This window comes from Miniopterus natalensis, chromosome 1, assembly GCF_054644295.1.
Source record: "Miniopterus natalensis isolate mMinNat1 chromosome 1, mMinNat1.hap1, whole genome shotgun sequence".
In the NCBI taxonomy this organism is placed as follows: Eukaryota; Metazoa; Chordata; class Mammalia; order Chiroptera; family Miniopteridae; genus Miniopterus; species Miniopterus natalensis.
In genome coordinates this window covers 57,173,287-57,192,682 of record NC_142081.1, presented here as the reverse complement: position 1 = coordinate 57,192,682, position 19,396 = coordinate 57,173,287, and the positions used below count along the sequence as shown (strand labels likewise).

General features: G+C 47.9%; 1 protein-coding gene across 1 annotated transcript in view; it reads right to left on the bottom strand.

The window, feature by feature from the left end:
- Positions 1 to 19,396, bottom strand: part of FRMD5 (FERM domain containing 5) — a 250,336-nt gene that overhangs the window by 29,725 nt on the left and 201,215 nt on the right. Inside the window, exons 2-4 of the mRNA XM_016211480.2 lie at positions 10,756 to 10,860; positions 5,806 to 5,848; positions 5,496 to 5,574 (exon numbers count right to left, since the gene is read on the bottom strand). Of these exons, the coding sequence (XP_016066966.1) occupies positions 5,496 to 5,574; positions 5,806 to 5,848; positions 10,756 to 10,860 (227 nt within the window). The remainder of the gene's footprint in view (positions 1 to 5,495; positions 5,575 to 5,805; positions 5,849 to 10,755; positions 10,861 to 19,396) is intronic.

Here is a 19,396-nt window from a genome sequence, read left to right as displayed (position 1 = left end):
TTACTGGGGCCACCCAGCCCAGCCAGCTCCTGATGAGCAGACTAGTTGGGTAGCCCAATTCCAGAACCTCAGAATGGGAGTTACTAGAGCCCAATTCTCTCTTTTGTAGCTGAGGAAGTAGAAGTCCAGAGATGTAGAGTGACTTGTCTGAGGAGACACAGTGACCAGAATCAAGAAGGCCTCCTGACTCAGGGCCCAGTGCTGCTTCTACACCTCTGGTAATTCAGTTAATTATCAGGTTAGAGCGAGGGGGCTCCTAAATGAAGTCAGGAGAACTCTGTCATCAGAAAGAAATCCTCATTGGAACCAAACAAGAAATTAGCTTTAGACCAGACTGAAGACAAGCTTGTTCCTTTAGGACACTTTTTTTTGGGGTAAACTTTGCCTATTTCCTTTTGGCTGCAGGAGGCCTTACCTCGCCTCCATTTTTTTTTTTTTTTTTTTAAATTGATCTTAGAGAGGGGAAGGGAGGGGGAGAGAGAAACATCAGTGTGAGAGAGAAACACTGATTGGTTGCCTCCTGTATGCACCCCAACTGGGGATGGAACCCACAGCCTGGGTATGTGCCCTGACTAGGAATCAAACCTGCCACCTTTGATGGACAGGACGATGCTCCAACCAGCTGAGCCACACTGGTCGGGTACCTCACCTCCATTTTTAATGCCTGTGTTGTCCTATATTGATGGGGGAATGAATAAGTGAAAGCCTAAAAGACGAACAAGGAAAACCTGAGATTTTCTGTAACATGTACATCTCTTCAAGGTACTGGCTTTGGCATATGCTTTCTGATACCAAAGGGTGGGGATGAATCCACAGATATTTCCAGAATTAAAGGTTCTGAACCTTAGAAAGCACTGGAGGCTCCTGAAGAGTTCCTTCCAGAAGAAACCCACCTTTCCTTCGTTGCCTCTGTCTTCCTCTGTTTTCCAACATCCTTTTTCCTAAGTAAAATCATGCTTAGTATGTCTTCCTCTCCCATACTAGACTGCAAGCTCCTTGGAGTCAGAGACACGTTTTATTTACTTTTAATATTCTAGAGGGCCCATCTACCCTGTGCCTAGCTCGCCTGCTCACCCCCCTCCCAGGGCCGTCCAGCCTTCTAGTTCTCAGCACTTACACGTGTAGGCAGCGCACAGGCGCTGGGAGTCCAGCAGGGACATTCCAGTGGGAGAAAGAGATGACAAATAACAAAACAATACTAATGATTTACTGAGTGCATGCTGCGTGCTACACATTGTACTGTTTAACACACACGCCCTCTCTTTTTAATTCTCACTCGAGTACATGCTTTTATTGATTTGAGAGAGAGGAAGGGAGAGGGAGAGAGAAACATCAATGTGAGTGTAACACTGATCGGTTGCCTCCCACATGCGTCCCGACTGGGTATCAAACCCACAACCTGGGTATGTGCCCTAACCAGGAATTGAGCCCGCGGCCTTTTGGTGTATGGGGTGATGCTCCAACCAACGGAGCCACACTGGCCAAGGCCACACATGCTCTCATTTAATTCTCACAACAATGAGGTGACTATGGGGTGACTACTGGTTTTTAATCCCTGTCTCACGGGTGAGGACACTGAATGATCAGAGATATTGTTGCTTGCCTTGTCACGTAGCTAGGTAAAGAAAAACCTGGGATTTGAACCCAGGGTTTTTGGAGCACTCCCCCCTTTTTAAAAATCCTCATGAGAGTATATTTTTTCCATTGCTTTTCAGAGAGGGTGGAAGGGAGGGAGGGGGAAAGAGAGGGAGGGAGAGAGAGAAAGAGAAAGGGAGGGAGAAGGGAGAGAGAGAAACATTGATGTGAGAAACACATTGATTGGTTGCCTCCTGCACAGGCCTTGACCAGGGCCAGGGATTGAGCCTACAACCAAGGTACATGCCCTTGGGCCAACGCTCTAACCACTGAGCCAAACAGGCTAGAGCTTTGAATTCTTTTTGATTCCTTAACCCAGGGTCAGCAGACTACAGCTTGCTGCCATAGTTTCCAATGAAATAAAATACAATTTTATTAGAACACAGACAAGCTTGTTTCTTTGTATACTGTGTCCATAGCTGCTTTTGCTCTACAATGGCAGAGATGAGTAGTTGTGACAGAGACCACATGGCCACAAAGCCTAAAATACTTACTATCTGGCCTTTTATAGACAAAGTTTGCCAACCCATCTTAGCCTAAGCTGGGCTCAAGTGATATTCACTGAAGGAATAAATAACCTGAAAACCCCATTCATTCATGCATATATTTGCTCATTCTATTAACATTTTTTTTAGAGCACCTGCTCAAACTTGTGTCATGCAGTTTGCTTCCTTAGAAGGTGGGGCCCCCTTTGTACTCAGTTTCCTTCTATTACTCGATCTTTCCAAAGAGTTCATACACCTGCAGTCCCTGTTAAAAGCTAAATCTGGTGCCTAATCCCCATTTTCTCTGCCTTGTCTCCAGCTCAGACAAGAAAATCTATTTATTACTTTAAAAAATGACAAAAGAGATTAATCAGGATTTGGCCACTAAATTTATCATCTGGGAAGAGTCCAGGAGATAAAATGAAGCACAGTTCTTTATTCCCTACTTCATCCCCTCCTCTCAGCCTGGCTTTATGGGAATAGCTGAGACGGTGGTGAAATTTAGGACCAATATTGCTAGGAAAAAACACACTGACAGCTAAATTAGTTTGGCAGGAAAGTGGTGTGGAGGGCTCTAAGCCAGGAATGAATTATGGGTATTGAGTAAGGCTGGGGCAGGGACCTGCTCTTTTAAGATCAGCAGGGATGTGGAGGAGAAAGAAGACGCAGCTAATTCTAAGGCCTCTAACGAATGCCTCAGGGAGGGGGGGCAGGCACCCTGTGACTCACAGTCCTGACAACGCTTGGAAATTGCATTCTAGGGACGAAAAGCTGGAGAGATGGAGAGAGGAGGAGAGCAGTTGAGGATGGTCAGCACAAATGCATGCAGATGGGGAGGAGCTCACACACTTGTCAGTGTCCTTGGAGCCTGCTGACTTGCTGAGAGGCCTGGCATGTTCCCCCTGCTGTGCTGACCAGGACTTGGGTGATTACCCAAGATGGCTTTCTCTCTGACTTCTCAAAAGTTCGCTGCTGAAGTGTTAGGACTCTTGCTGGCAGGGAAAGGGGACAGAACAGGTGAGGGGATGATCAGCAAAGAAGTGTCTTTCACATAAACAAAGAAAAGCCAGAGCTAGCTATACTTGGGCCCCATAAGCAGAGCCCTTAGGGTCCGTGGACCATGTAACCAATCTGGCAGTAAACAGGCATCGAGCCTCTGCTCGGTGAGAGGCTCATGGGTGGAGCATGTATTAAGAAGTACAAGACCGTGTATAGTGTTAATCCTCTCAACAATTCTATGAGGTAGCTATCACTATCCTCATTTTATGAAGGTCAGAGAGGTTAAATATCAACAATTCTATGAGGTAGCTATCACTATCCTCATTTTATGAAGGTCAGAGAGGTTAAATATCTTATGTCCAAGGCCACATAATTAAGAAGTGACAAATAGGATCTGAGCTCTCGGGTCTATGCTGCTTCTTGGGTAGTTGGGTCTGTACATTAATATTAGGCAGTGACATTTGATTTAGAAAAGTGTGTTAAGAGCTCCTCCTAAGGGCCAAGAGCACCATATATTTTTGTCCTTTAATCAAATCAGAAAGCCATGGGCCTGTGGTGCTCTCACTGGGTTGTATCAACCAATCCCTCTTGTCCCACTGTCGGTGGGTGAGGTGCAGACCAGGCGATCCTGATGTGTGCTGTTAAGAGGCGAGGTGCCAGGTTCTCAGCAAAGATGTGTTAGATTTGCTCTGACATGTGGACAGGAGCATGGACTTCTGGGTGTGGCCTGGCATCATCACCTCTTTCAACAGAAAGACAGAGGGAGAGAGAGTGGGAGAGGAAGAAGAAGGGAGGGGAGAGGAGAGATGTGCTCAGAGCTAAAGCAAACACTCTAGAGATAATGAGCAAGGCAGGCTAGTGCTTTGCCAAAACTCCTCTCTGTTTAAGCTGTTAAACATAGTAGTTCTACCTTCACTGTCCTGTCTGACTCTACATGATTGCTTATTAATATGGATGAGCTTGGTTTTTAGAAGCAAAGTGGGGAGCCAGATCCACTTCCATGCGGATGAGCAGAGCCTGTAGCTTCTATGTCCAGTAAGGAGCATGAGGTTTGGTTCCAACTACACCCCTCCTCGCCCTCCGTGTTTCAAAGGAGGTGGGTGCACAGCACTCCGTGCACCCGGAGCAGACAGCCGCCCTGATCTGACCAGGTCCGGGTGCCGCACCCTCCACCAGATCCGTGTGAAGGAGCCACTTTCTCTCCCTGTCCCACCTCTGTGCTTCCTTTGCACTCCTTGTTCCTGTTTCTCACCCTCTTCTCTCCCCATTTCCTCATTTTCCTTCTCCAAGAAACTTCTGATCCTTTTACCGGATGTAAAGGTCGTGGCGCGCTCTTCAAAACATGAAGTGAAAATAATTCCACATCCTTCCTTTCCTTCCCTCCTCTTTCCTTTTGTTTTGGATTTTCTCAAGCAGGGCAGGATCTAGAAGTAAATCTCGAAGCCTTATAGGACCAACAGTCCATATGACTGGTACCGGCCTCACTCCAGTCTTTGCTGTCTCGAAGCTTTTAGGGAGGGAGGGAGCTGGCAGAGCTGTTTCTTCCTCGGCTCCAGGATTCCCTGGCGTGACCGCTTCACCTGGGGCCCCACCCTCCACAAGGTAACATCAAGGTTTTGCTTATGTCAACATTAGATCTTTCTAGTATAAAAATTAAGGATGCCTGTTACATAGACTTCCTAAATCTCCAAGGCAATATTTTAGAGTGAATTTGGCTCTGATACACAAAACCCTGGAGAAGCTGGAAGCTCCTATTCACTGACCCTCTTACAGGACGGCTGTGGGCACAGAGGTTCTGTCTCATCCTCAAGAGGTGCCGGGAGAGATCGGCTCTGTTCCCTACAGCCGTCTGCTGTCTGCAGAACACAGTGCCCACAATGAGAGTTCATCATGGACCTGATCCATCAGCACACTGGCATTCACCCACTTGATTTTAAACCCTCAGTATTTCCCAGCTGGTTCTTCAGTGTCATGCTTTGGCATTTCCCAAGTACGTTAGGTCACTGGAGTCTATTTTAATCTCCCCCCAAAACAGCCAGAAAACTCTCCCCAAAACATCTACTGTGGCCACATCACAGGTAAAAGAAAAACATGCATTTGATTCATTAGTTACTCCAGCTCCCTCTGAGGAGCACCAGTTCAGGATGCAGTGTTCACACTTCCTGAAGGAACAAGCTCCTTCTGTTCCAATTCTACTGATGGGTGAGGAAGGAAAGCATGTGGGAATGAAATACAGAAGTAAAGTTATATTTAGGAAGAATTCTTTGTCTCTAAGAGTTAGGAGCTTCCAAACTAGAGGATCTGAGGGGTTATAGTCCCTCTCTCCTGTCCTCCCCAGTAGGTCTTAGTGGCTGAGGGAGGTATGTCTAGTCTCACCTGGTTATTTCTTCCTTTAGGGCAGCAGGGTCTGCAGGGTAAAACTTCACACGGAAACACATGGTGAATGGAGGCTGGGCTGCAGAGAAGAAGAGTAGCCCATCAGGGAAGATCCTCTGGCCCAGAGATGACTGGGCTCCCCTCCCCACCAGGATGCATGGGCCTCTGAACCCTCAGAAGAAAATCCTCGGACGTTTAGGGCAAAGTATACTCAGAACAGTGGAAAATTACCAAGACTCATTGCAAGTGGGAGGTTTCACCCCACCCTCCCCAGGGACAGGGCTTGAGTCTTTTCTTAGAGCATACTTACATCTCAACTGCTTCACCACGGACTTCGTAAACTCCAACCAATGCTGAAACAGAGAACGCAGAACAAGAAAACCCTAATGAGAAGCAGTGTCAAATATAACTTGTTTAACCCAATTTAAATAACCAGACAGATTGTAGCCCAGGGTGAAAGCAGCCCCAAAGCTTGTGATATGTAGGCTTGGAGAGTAGAGAGTGATAGGATTTTCTGAAAAGTTCCCCAGGGAACCAGCTGTGAAGGGGGAAAGAGTTCCAGCTTCAGATGCCATTTCTGGGCTTCCCTGGCAAGGCCACCTCTCACCGTAGGGTGCCAACATTCTGAGCCATGTTTCTGGCGTACCAGCAGGCACAAGTAAATGTACGCGTGTGTGATGGGGGCTGAGCCCCACCTGGCTTAAGTAGGGAAATACTGACTTTAATGGGTTGTATGTGTTTGTGCTACACGCCAGCATTTTCTTTGGCAGGGGGACAGAGGCTATTGGTAGCAGCTCTAGAAAGTACTGACAGATAGGATTTCATGAATGGTGAGAAGGCAGGGATGGCTGGTGTATCTTCCATCTCTGTTTGAGTAACACAGATTGCCAAACCCTGTGTGACAGATACGCACTCAGGATTCCTTAGCATCCAGGGATGTTTAAAGTCTGTCTCACAAGATAACTAGCCACAGCCGATGTGTAGGATCGTATTCTGTGTCCCTTGGAATTTCATGGAGGGAGGACATAGTAGCAATACATTTCCCCCATGGTACTTATGTTTGGGAAAGGAAGAAATGAGACCATTCTATATCTGTTTGCCATTTCTACATGGATGCTTTATAAATGCATTATTGATGTTTGTAGCTTTTATGCTAATCAGCAACCTTGACAATTTGCAGAGAGCTAGAACTTCTTATTTGGGTTTGGTTATCTGGAAGTAGCTTAAAACCATTAGTCATGAGCTCTGTGAGGGCAGAAAACTATCTTGTTTGCACTGTATTGCCCGTGCCCAGCACCGTGTTCAGTATGCAACTATCGAAGGGATGAACAAACCAGGCCCTCACCTCCCTCTTTTCTGGCTACTTCCATTTAGTGTAACATCTTGGCAGAGTCCTCCCTTTGCAGGAAACCAGCCAGGGCCACGCAGACAGCATTCTGGCCACCTCGATTCTCAGCTCTCACCTTCTGGGCTGGGCTGTGGGTCATGCAGTTAATGGACCCACTAAGAGCCAGTTCTCTCGTCAGCTCCACATGGATAATCTGGGCTGACATTCTGCTCTCTTGCTTCCTCTGATCTGAGTTCCCACGAGGCTAGCAACTCATTATAGCCACTCAATGTGGTTAAGAGGTCCTTCTCACATTACACGGCCCACCGCGGCTTGGCTTCACAGGGAGCAAAGGCAAGAGATGAAATTGCATGGAAACAACTGGGTTTGCAGGCCGTGCAGGTGCAGGTAGAGGAGGCCCATCTGTTCAGAGTACACTAGAACTTCGCACAGGGAGAACTCGCAAGTGTCTGGGACTCAGTAAACAGGACACCCCTAGACATTCCGGTGACAGACTAAAGTAAATAAAGTTAGAAACTATGAGGAATGACTCATGAGATCCTTTATCAGCAGAAGCGAGATGGAGGTGAAGATACAGAGGCCATTCCCCTTGGCAAGAAGCTGGCTAGAGGACTTTGGTTTGTCCTGGAGTGGGAGATGAAGAAAGGAGTGAGGCTGGCGGAGGTCAGGAGCGGGTGGGAAGGGAGTAGAAAGTGGTCACAGCTTGTCCAAGAGATTTTAAGGGTCTGGAAGAGAAATCTTGAAAGGATGCCAAGAATATGGTGATGGCCAGAGTTACCTTTTGTGCCTGCCTGGCTGAATCTGGGTCCTAGAGTCACTAGGAAACTGATAACATGGGTTTGAGGAAGAGTGGTGAGGAGGAGACGACTCAGAGGGGGGAGTTTGTTCCTGTCTTTGGGCAATGGGCCAATGTGGCAGAATATTCAGGCTCTAGAGGCTTGAAAGGGTATCCCCACCTTGAAAGGAGAAGCTGAGCCAGGAACGAGGGAGAGGGTGACATGAGGGCAGCTCCTCCGAGAGGGATCAGGAGAGTTCCCAGACCCCACGGAGACCCCTGCAGAGCAGCAGTGAGGAGATGGATGTGAGCGCTGGGTGCAGACCGCCTGGTGCCCCAGGAGGGGAGGTTTATTTTAAAGCCTCACACTCTGGGGAGCTGGGATCCTACCTCCTCCATCTGTACCATGAATCAGTAGATCTAGGATGACAATTCTTTACAGGTCCATTTCCCCACAGCTCTCAAGGACCCTCTTGAGCCTCCCTGCTCTCCTTAACCCCTCAATAAAGACGAAGAATCACAAAAACAGAGGCCCTCAGGTATGAATTTAACATGGGACCTTAGAAACCACACAGGCTCTCGGTAAGACAGGTCTGAAGTGGAGACAGGCTTTGCCACCTGCCTTGGGCCAGTTACTGAACCTGTTTGAGATTTTATTTACTAATCTGGAGATGGATAATATAATTTGTGGCAAGAATTAAATAGCATTTGTGAAGCTCACAGTTTAGTGCCTGATACAACTCTGTGTTCAATAGTCATCAGTTAACTTTGTGCTCAGTGCAGAGCCTGGCCCACGGTAGCTACTCCATGAAAGTTTATTTCTCTTTTCCCCATTTCCTTACCTTTCTCTGTCTCCTTCTGCCTTTAATCCTCACCACCTCCACACGCTCTCTTACTCTCAAACTTCAAAAGAATAAGCAGGACACACTGGGCCCTTTCTTCTTCAGATGCTGCTCTCTTTGGGAGATGCAGACCTCAGGGTAACTGGCCTTCCTCCTCAAGGAGAGGCAGCTCAGGCCGAAAGAATGAACAAATCAGCAACAAAGGACCCCTTTGTAGAAACAGCCCATCAGCATACAGTGAATGGACACTGACAGGGCATGAGGACACGTAGCTGCTTGGTGTCGTGGCACTTTCTGGAGACTTATACTGAGGCCCAGAGCTAAGGACAGTAATTATGTCAAGACAGTGGAGCCTTTGTAGGGTGAGGGGCTGACCTCAATGTACTTTCCAAACACTGGTGATGCTCAAAATTCTGCTGAGCCAGGAGAAATGAAACATGTCAGCAAAGTGGGACAGGGCTTGTCAGAGTAAAGGGATCATTCTGATTCTTTTTGAAAGTTCATGTGTTTAGCATAAAACCCTAAATGGGACCTGGAGACACAATGGTTCAGAGCAGCGATTTTCAACCCGTGTGCTGCAAGAATTTTTAAAACCTGAAATACTTGACCATTTAATCAGGGGCACTGACCTCTTTTCCTTTAGATTGTCAAATAAAAAAATGACAACAGCCAACACAACAATAGCAGTTCCGTGTGAATGAATCAAAATTATACATAATTTTTTTTTGTCAGAGCAGCTAAAAATATATTTTTTGGTGTGCCACGGAATTTTAGTAATTAGTTTCTATGTGCCATGAGATGAAAAAGGTTGAAAATCTCTGGCTCAGAGCATCAAAGAACAAAACAGCACCTGACGCGCATGGTGAGGGGAGCACCCATTCATTCGTTTCCTGTGGCCCTGGCCACTGCCAGGAGGCTGCACCCTCCGGGGCTCCCTCCAAGGTGCCCTAGTGGCGAAAGAGATGAAGCCCATGCGTGCAGCTGTGAAGAAATTTAGTGGACCCATGAAAGGGGGCCCCCTAGGATTCATGGTGATCATGTTTTTGGAGGGTAGTAGACAAGACTGGGTGGTGGGCAGGGGTGAAGGGAAGGGAGACGCTGAGGCCCTAATGCTTCTGTATACTGCCCCACTTTGGTGGGGATGCCAGAGAGTACATCCCCACAGAGAGCAAAGGGCTGATGGACAGCATTGCAAAAACTGCAGGTGTTTGCTAGTGGGCCACCTGGGCAAGCGGAGGGGGGAATATGGCACCACTAGCCATAAACTCACCCACTCATCACTCCTTCAGCAAATACCTACTAAATACCCACTATATTCCAGGCCCTGTGCTAGCTCCACGGGATACAGTCATGAATAAGATAGTGTGTATGCCCTCACGGGACTCACATTTACAGGCAATCGCAGCCTGGTGGGCTGAGGGCCATGACAAGGGCAATACAGGGCACATGGGGCACACAGGAGGGCCCCTTATTCAGAGTGGGGGCTGGGGAAGACTTCTGGAAGAAGCAAAAGTCTAAGCTAAGACCTTCTGTGTGAGAAGGCATTAGCCAGAAGAGTGTAGAGTGTGGAGAAGTGAGGAAGAGTGTAGAGTGTGGAGAAGAGATATTCCAGGCAGGGGGAACTGTGTAGGTGAAGGCTCTAGAGAGAGAGAGAAGGATGACATGTCTGGAAGCCATGGAACAGTCTGGCTGGGCCACAGCAAGAAGGAGAAAGGTCAGGGGAGGTGAAGCTGGAGAGGTGAGCAGGGGTCTGGGGATAGCGGACTTGTTCCTCTACCCGTCAGGAATGTCACAGCCCTTGTCAGTGCCCTTTATCTGTAGAGCCGCCCATACTGCGTAGAGCAGAAAAGAATTGCAGGATTTGCAAGGCCCCGAAAGGCCCGTGTCAGTTCGGCTCTCTTTGCCCTGCTCAGATTGGGTGTTGTGGCGCCTCAGGTGAGGCCCTTCCTAACCAGAACAGTGTGGCTCAGCCCATTTACTAGAAAGAGGGTAGGAGAGGGTCAGCCTGTGACCTGGGCTCTGAGACCACACCACCAGCCTGGCTGCTCTGCCTCCGACGGGGAAACTAGGCAAATCACGTCAGCTCTCCAGGCTGCATTTCAGCATCTGTAAAACGATGAGCACACTGGGTGAACTTTGCTGAGGTGTCTTCCAGGTCTCATGATACAACTTAAAGAGATGACGCCCAACCTCAGGGTCTGGTTGGTCCCTGGCTCCTGAGGCTAAACTTTGAAGATGGGTGGTAGGCTTACTGGCCAAACTTCTCCTTCATTTGTGCTTTAAATATTGACTTACCCGCTGCTTATCTGGGTCCACAAAGCGGATCCCAAAATAGTCTTTCTCAAGTAGGTTCAGGTGGTGGCAAAGAAGGTCAAACAGGTACTGGCCTTTGGCATCTCTCTGCAAAGAAAGAAAGCTCCCTTGAGAAACGAGAGGGCTTCTTCAGTGGAATTTCGTGTTGATGGTCATTAAAAATCATTCGTAACCACTGCATGAGGATATGAAAGGGGCACCTATCCATAACTATGTCCTCTATTTGTGAGGCATTAGATATTCTCTGGAATTCTGAGGCTTTAGCACCTGAAAGGAGCCCAAGAACCTTTCCTTCCCTGTGCCTCAGTTCCCCTCCCCAGGTTTTTCTGTACCCTTATATTACATTATAGGCAAGTCTCTATACATATACATCTCCTCTTTTAAAAATACATTGGCAGCATACTGTTTCTTGGGATTTTTCCCCATTTAGGGTATTTTGCAAATCCTTCTGTAGCAGTATGGATGGATGAGCCTCACAGTTTTTAACTGCTGCATTACCACCAGAATAAACCTAAATTTCTTTACCCAGCTCCACATGGATGGGATTTGATTCTGATCTATTACAAACAAGGTGGCAGTGAGTCCACAGTGATCTTTAATTACATCACCACTCTTGCTTTACACAATCAGTGGCTCCCCATTGCTCTCAGGATAAAATCCAAATTCTGATCACAGCCTCCAAGGCCGAACACTACCTGGCTCCTGCCCCTTCTTTGAACTCACCCCAAATCACTCTCCTCACTGCTCTTTGGCATGGCCTCTGTTTCTGAATGCTCCAAGGATTTTCTGCCTCTGCATCTTCATACTCCCTCTACCTGGCACACTCTTCCTCCAGCTCTTCTTACGGCCACTCCTGCCCTTGAGGTTTCTGCTTAAATGTCCTCTCTGCAGAGGGGTCCTCCCTACAGAACAGCTCCTCCCAGCTACTTTCTATCTCATTTATCCTGTTTATTTCCTTCATGGCACTGACAGTAATTTGTAATTATCCTGTTCATTTGTTTACTTATTTATTTGTTTGTCTGCTCCCTTTCTAGGCTATAATTTTCTTAAGGGCAGGAGCCCTCCCCCAGAACGTAGCTCAGGGCCTGGCATATGGCAAGTAGGTCCTCAATAATTATTTGTTGAATAAACGAATGATTAAATGAATAGGAGGTAGGGGGTTAGCTAAAAGTTTTCACAAAATGTGAGGAAATTAGGCAATTTCTAAACCTATAACCTTCTCCTTCAGGGACCTGCCTGGGTATCTGGGATGAGCTGGGAGGAGAATGACTTGCAGGAAACTGTCAAGACATCTGGAGCTCTGCAAGGCACTGATCCTTGGGCCTGTCCCCAGTGGTCTCCGCAGCGGAGATCATCATCTCTAGTGGCTGAGCCTAATTCTGCATTCAAATCGAGGTTGTCTTATAAGATCCAAAGCATCTCACCTGGGCCAAGGCCATGGGTAATTACAGAAGGGCCTGGCCCTGCTCCATGAAAGGTTGACACCTAACCTCTTCCCCTTCTGCTGGCTCGCCCTATAGTATCCAAGGAGAACTAGGGCAGGATATCACACCTCTCAGCAAATATCCTAAGCAGCTTATTCTTGAAGGGTTGGGAGGATGAGTGAGTGGGTGGACAGCTCAACTGAGGAAGGTGGTGCCATGTAGGCACCCCCCTCTTTGGCTGGCCCCACGCTCCCTCTCACAACATAATCCTGAGGTTGTGGGCCCAATCTCCTCCCACCTTTGTTCTCCCACCAGAAAGAGCTACTTTCAGGACAGAGACTTGCTAGGAGTCACCCTGAGACTTCTAGGTGGTGGGCCACAAACCAGGTCTTTCAAAGGTTTCCATCAACAGATGTCATTTTGGGCAGGGGCTGCCAACTATTTCCTTACTGATGCCCCAGCGTGTGGGAAGAGCTTAAACTCATTGTTAAGGTTCTCCTGGGAGCAGGGGAGCTATGTTGAACTCTACCTCAAGTGGCATGTCCACCCCCCCCGCCCCCCCAAGGAGAGCAGCATGATCTCCTTCTCAGAGCAACTGATATGGAATATTAAAAGGCACTTGCATATTGTGAACATTTTTCTCTACAAATTTTACTTTGCACCAAGCTGGCTACTACACTGTGACCAGCTGGGTGAGTTTTAATGGCCGAAGAAATTAGCTTCCTTCCATACAACAACCGTATTAGTAGGAGCATGGGGTAGGTGTGGGGAAAAGGTGCTTCTGGGTCAGAGAAATCACATGGCTTTTCATCAGAATCATGTCTTCCATAAAAACAACTCACTCTCATGGGCTGGTAGCTCAATCACACTTGTGGGGCTCCCACCTCATAGGAAGAAAAGGAAGCCTGGCTTTCTCTTCAGGTAGTTATGAAAAAAGACATATCCCATTACACATTCCCTATATCAGTAAAAAACCGCATCTTTTTCTTGTTATTTCTCAGCATCTGGTGAAACGGCAGCTCCCTACCATGAAGTGACAGTTCCCTTGGGTTCCCATTTACCAGTGGAAGATGCATGGTCTGAGCTGAAGGCTCTTGTGTAGACTAATGAAGAGAAGCATCTTCCTTTGTTGTTTCTCCAAGGCTGGAGGGAGGGCAGTGAGGGGAGCAACAGGGAGGTAGGAAAGAGCTTCTTGTTAGGGCAGAATTCTGTGTTTACATTCCCAGCAGAAACACAAAGGCAGACTCAACTCAGAGCTCTGATGTGGCACCTTCGGAAGGCCACGAGCTGCCCCTCTATTGGAGCACTCACGTCTGTGGCTGGGCTGGTGGGGGACCTAAGGCAGCCTTGGGGGGGGGGGAGTGACATTCAGCTGAACCACCATGCTGGGCTCCCAGGACAAGCAGGAGCAAGAGTCTAGGAATTTTAAACTTCCTGGCTTGTGGGTCCCCTTGCACTTCCAGATGCTGGCAGTATCCTAGAATTTCCTCTCTGTAGTCTCCCTGTCCTAAGTCTAAGGCTTTCTGGGATATTCTGTGGCAGCCAGTCTTTTCTTTGTTGGATGGCAAAGTCAAGTGAATTGTATTTTCTCTTCCCTTTGCCTGTTGTGGCCCTCGCGCTGTGGCTAACCCCTGTGCTGTGTGCCGAATGCTGTGCCATTGATTACTCTGGAGAAACAGGCACTAGTGTTGACAGGTGATTACTGTTTAGTCACAATGTCAGGGCTCTAGGCCTGAGGATGTTTATCTTCAAGACAAGCAAGCTGAGGCAGAGCACCCAAATCCAGCTAAACCTCTGAGATTATTCTCTTCCCAAAGTCATTGTTGAGTCAAAATAACTTAAGCACCCATTAGAAAATAAATTTGTATTTTATGAACCACAATAGTACCCACATATGAAAATAATAGCGCATATAAGACAACTATGAAAGTGCATATAAGTCGACCCATTTCCTCTCCCTGTATGGTGTACAGGACGGTTTGTGAGCCCCTCAGAATCATTCCGTAACTGAGGCTGGGAGAGTTCATATTCTCGCTCCTCCCTGGGCACCTGGTTCTGGTTCTCCATGGCCTGTCCATTCTTCAGGGAAGGGACTGAGGCAGCGGGCAGTAAGCAGGCTTGGGCCAGTGACCTAAAGTAGTCAAGGTTCATTGCATTTTCTGCCTCATAATCAATACCCTGGGGCAGAAGTGGTTTTATTTGAACCAATCATGGGGTCAATCCCAGGGACGCTGGCCGGGTGCATCCTGACCAGATGGGCTAACATGCAGAAAGCCCCCCACAACACACACTCATTAGGCCCCACCTGATTCAATCCAGCTTCCCTGTGAGGCAGGCCAATATTTAAAAATATGTTTTTACTGATTTCAGAAAAAGGAAAGGAGAGATAGGAACATCATTGATGAGAGAGGGTCATTGATCGGCTGCCCACTGCCACGCCCCCTACTGGAGATCGAGCCCCAAACCAGGGCATGTGCCCTGACGGGGAATTGAACTGTGACCTCCTGGGTCATGGGTTGATGCTCAAACATTGAGCCACACTGGCTGGAGAGGCAAGCCAAATTTAAGAGCAGACTACATGAGTCTTGAACAGGGCAAGAGTGAGCCCAACTTTCTCAGCTCCCAGGCCACATGCTATTAAAGGGGAGCTGGCCACGGTTTAGAGAAGGCAGAGCTGAGATGGAGGGCAGGGGACAGTGTGCACCTGCAGTCCAAAATCACAAGAGTCCAGGGTACAAAAAGGCCTCACCAGGATGGGGGCCTAGAGGAGAGGGCAAGAGCTGAACAAGCTGTCCTGTCCTCAGAGGCCTGACAGGAAGGACTAGACACCAGGACTGGGATGGCATGTCTGCCTCTATCCTAGCTTAACTTTATATTTAAATGTCTTGTAGACCACTGACTTCCTTGCTTTCCTTCTCAGGGTCCTCTAAGGGCATGTGTGTGCGACATCTGCCAGGCTCAGGAGCAGATGCTGTGTAAAAGCACTTTAATGTCACAGAAGAACAGCCACATTAGCGCATCTTCTCAGGGCCATGGCTTGAGCATACTGAGCCAAAAAGTGTGAATCAATTACTGCGGTGCAGTCCCACCTCTGTGTTTGCACGCTACACCCAGCCCAGCTTCCCCAGGCAGAGGGAAGACAAGGGGCACAAATGCTAACAGCAGGGCCCCAGATTTTTTAACCTCAGCACCTTCCACACTAATTTACATTTTCTTTGATGGGAGAAAACTCCTGCTGAGCTCCTGGCCCAGGAGCCCACTTTTCTTGCAGAGTCCTAAACCAACAAAATCTGCCCAGGAACAGCTGAGGCTGCAGCTAAAAAGCTCACTCTGGGAGAAGATGGGGAAGTTCATTCCAGGGAGAAATGTGGCCAAGCACCTTCCACAGCAGGTTACGCCAAGTGCAGCAAGGCCATGCCTTCTGCTCCCTACTTTCAGAGGAGATGGACTCCAGAGCTCAGTTAGGCTGGAAGGACAGGGCCCATGCAGGCACTTGGCATCTAGGCTATAGAACCAGGAGGCTCTGTGGGGCCAGGTGGCTCCTGGGGGAGAGGCTCCACCCCTGTGGAAGGAAGTCAGAGTTCAGAGGGAGAGGGGAACAGTGCTACCTAGTCTCCTGCAGCCACTGACCTAATCCTTAATAAAGGCAGCAACCTCTTGCACCAATACTCCCCAGTCTACATGCCAATTGAGGGAGTCCAGTGATTTTCATGATGCAAATAGCTATCTGTAGGTTCAGATGCCAGGCGTGGTGCCTTAGGAAGCCCCGTTGGCAGTCCTTGCTCGGGTCAGAGGACTCACTTAGCTCATCACCACATTGCATGCACATGGGGCGGGGAAAACACATCCAGTCTGTGTGCAAGTAAATGTCATGGGAGGGAGGACTGAGTGTTCTGTCAGCACAGATGGCTCAAACCAGACTCAACAAGGGCAATTAAGACCCTCTGAACAAAACCTTCAAACCTGCTGTTGTATAGCTTGTAAGAGCAGGGCTAATGAGAGGGCAGACTTATTGAGATGTCAATGGTGGTGCTTCAAGAGCCACAGTGCCCCATTCCTATGTGGATTCCTTGTGTCTGGAAAGAAAAAAACCTGAGCTGGTCCTGACAAAAAGCAAACTGGTCCCTATTTCCCAGGGAGAGGCCACTTTTACAGTAAGGTGACTCTCAGAAGCATCACTGTTTCTTGCTATTGGTTGAGTATATTTTGGTTCTATTTTTCCAGCCAGTATTAAATATCTCAGTGGACTTGTCATGTCACAGCTGCAGAACTACTGAAAACTCAGCAAGGATAGGGAAAAACTCATTACTTTGTATTGTGAGAAGTGCATAGTTCCCCCTCTCATACACACACAATTGTTTCATACAGCTATGCCTCTCATACAATGTAGCTTCAGATAACTTGTGAAGAAAGTCCACAACTTTGGGGTAAATACGTCTTGCTCCCAATTCATTTTAGTGCCTCCTCCTACCACCCAAAGGGCAAATGTACATGTTATTGGGCAAATCTGGGAATTTCTGGAGTTGTAAGGAGTGGCCTTGGTCAGGGGAAATATGGCAAGCTCAGCATCCTCACTTTCTCATAACCCTGTAGCTGTTCCCCCAATTCCCCCCCCCTCAGCAGAAAGCTGTTTACAGATCAGCACCAACAAATGTGATAGATTCTGGGCTGGACACATCCCATAAATGAAACAGGTCAGGATTTTTGAGTCCTGGTGCAATCTCCTTTTCAACTATCCTGTTGGGTCACTCATGTCCCCCAGAAGCTGAGGTGGAGGCAGAGAGAGCAGAGAGGGGGAGGGCTCAGGGAAGGCGAAGGCATTGAGGATGAGGACTAGGGTTGGAGTGAAACTCTGCTCTGCCACGTCTTAGCTTGTGACCTCAGACCTGAGTATAAAGATTCAGGTAACATACCTTAATCTGTCTGAGCTTCCGTTTCCTCATCTATAAAATAAGACTAATACTACATCTTTCAAAGGATGATTGTGAGGCTCAAAACAAGAGACATAAAATACATTAAAAACCCTGTGTATTTTTTCTACCAACTTCCTCTGCCTCCTGTGACCTCTTCCTTCAGGCTGAATGGACTTGAACATGACAAGGCCTTAGCAAAGAGACTGTGCACTCAAAGAACAGAAGCTAATCCTCTCTAGACAAGAACACTTGGGTAGGCACTGGTACACGTCCGCCTATGCTTATGGAGATGGCAACCATTTGGAAACTGCCCTAAAGAGCTCTTAAAGAACAGATTGGCATCTTCTCCATACCCCAAGGCTATTTTCCCCAGACTAGGTTGGAAGAGTAGAAAATATTAAATATATGTCATCAAACCAACCCCCTCAGAGGCCTGGCAGCTTCTACTCAGCACCAGAGACAAAGGCAGAGATTCTTATGATATTCCCTTGATGTGTTCCTAACACTCCAGAAGGAAGAGTTGAGTGAGGCGGAGGAAGAGATAACAATACAGTTCCAACAGACACTATACCTTTTAATGCCTTGGCATTTAGAAAAAGATAAAAGCATTTGGCAAAATGTATTTCATTAAATTAACCTAGAGCTTCAGTCTCTCTCAAAAAAACATAATTGGTTCTTTCTGGTATTAAAGTTATGGGAGCTAACTCTAGTCTCAAATTCCTCTCCCTGGAATCCTTAGGCTACTGCCCATAGTATTGGCAGATAAACGGATGGACAAGTTGAGCCTATGGCTCTGATCAGAGTCCCAAGTTCCCCAGAGCTCACCCAGTCACTCAGCTGTTGGAATCCCTCGCTAGGACCAACAGGTCATTCTCATTGCTTCTCCTGAGCAGCATAGCCAGGGCCTCTCTTGAGAAGTCCCTCATTATAGCAGATAGAACTCTGAGGTCAGGTTCCAGGGCCTGACTCTTGGTCTGTGGTCCCACTAATAGCACAAAGCCACAGTCACAAATGCTTCTCTTCACAGCACAGGTGGAAATAACCTCACTAGAACAACAAAACTGAGAGTCCGTGGAGAGAAGTGAGGCAGCTGGGGCCAGGAGCCAGATGGTGGAGAGATGGTTTACTGCACAAATGCTGAGGCCTGCGAAAGCAGTAGGACAAATCTCGAATTTCCCAATAGGGACTCTATGTCCCAGTGGTGGATGGGGACAGGGAGGAGAGGCAAGGTAGGAGGCAGATGGCTAGCTCACTTGACAGTAGAGTTTCCTTAATAAACAACAAATTCAGAAACACATCATGCTCTGGACCAGTGGTTCTCAAACTTGAGTCTGTATCATATCACCTAGAAGGACCCAACAAGTGCTGGGTCCCTCTCCTAGAGTATCTGGTTCACTGGGTCTGGGGCAGGCCTTAATTTGCATTTCTAACAAGTTCCAAGATGCTGCTGGTGTTGATGGTGTGGGGATAAATGGACTAGATCAGCCCTCCTCCAGCACCTGTTGGTACTACCAGCTCTTGGAGCAAAGACTGCTGGGATAGGGGGAGAAAAGTGGATATTTGAACTCCACCACAACACAGCTCTGTCAGCACAATTCTCACTTTTATTCAGCTCTCACGTTTTCACATACCAAGTGTACCAACTTCAGAGCATTAGGCTTGTCAGTAAAATACCAAGGAGAAACTCTGTTCCTTCCTGCCAGGTTCTCAAATTCTGCCTTTCATGACAGTGGGCTGGTACCCAATCCTGGTTGGAATCCTGGTTTATTTTCAATGGCTAAGTAGCTCAAAATCATGGCACTTTTGCCATAAACTAGATCATCAGAAAGTAAAGCTCACAGTTACCAGACCTAATTCAGAGAAAGAGCTTCCTTCTCACCTCATTCTGCTCTGGGTGGCAGTCTGCTCCAGAGCACTTCGTCCCCTGGCCTCTGGGAGCTCTGGTCTAGGAGGTGGGTGGGGAGCTGCCCAGACCTCTGCCGGCTGCTGCCTTTCCCCTGTATCTGTGCTCTTTAAGCTTCTCGGTCAGACTTTCGTCTTGGCTGTCATGACCTGCCTTCTCCTTCCTCTCTCTTTCCTGGATGGGAAGTGATGGGTATAAGATATGTGCCCTGAGGATGTCCTTCCAAAGAAAAAAGTCTGTGCTCAGCTTTGAGCAGGGAGTTTGGGGCAGAAGGGAAGTGATGGGAGTGAGGGAGGGCACATTCTGATTTCAATCTCTTGGGCAAGTCATTCCCCTCACTGAGCCTGTTTCCCTCTGTGTAAATGATCTCACGTCCTGTTATT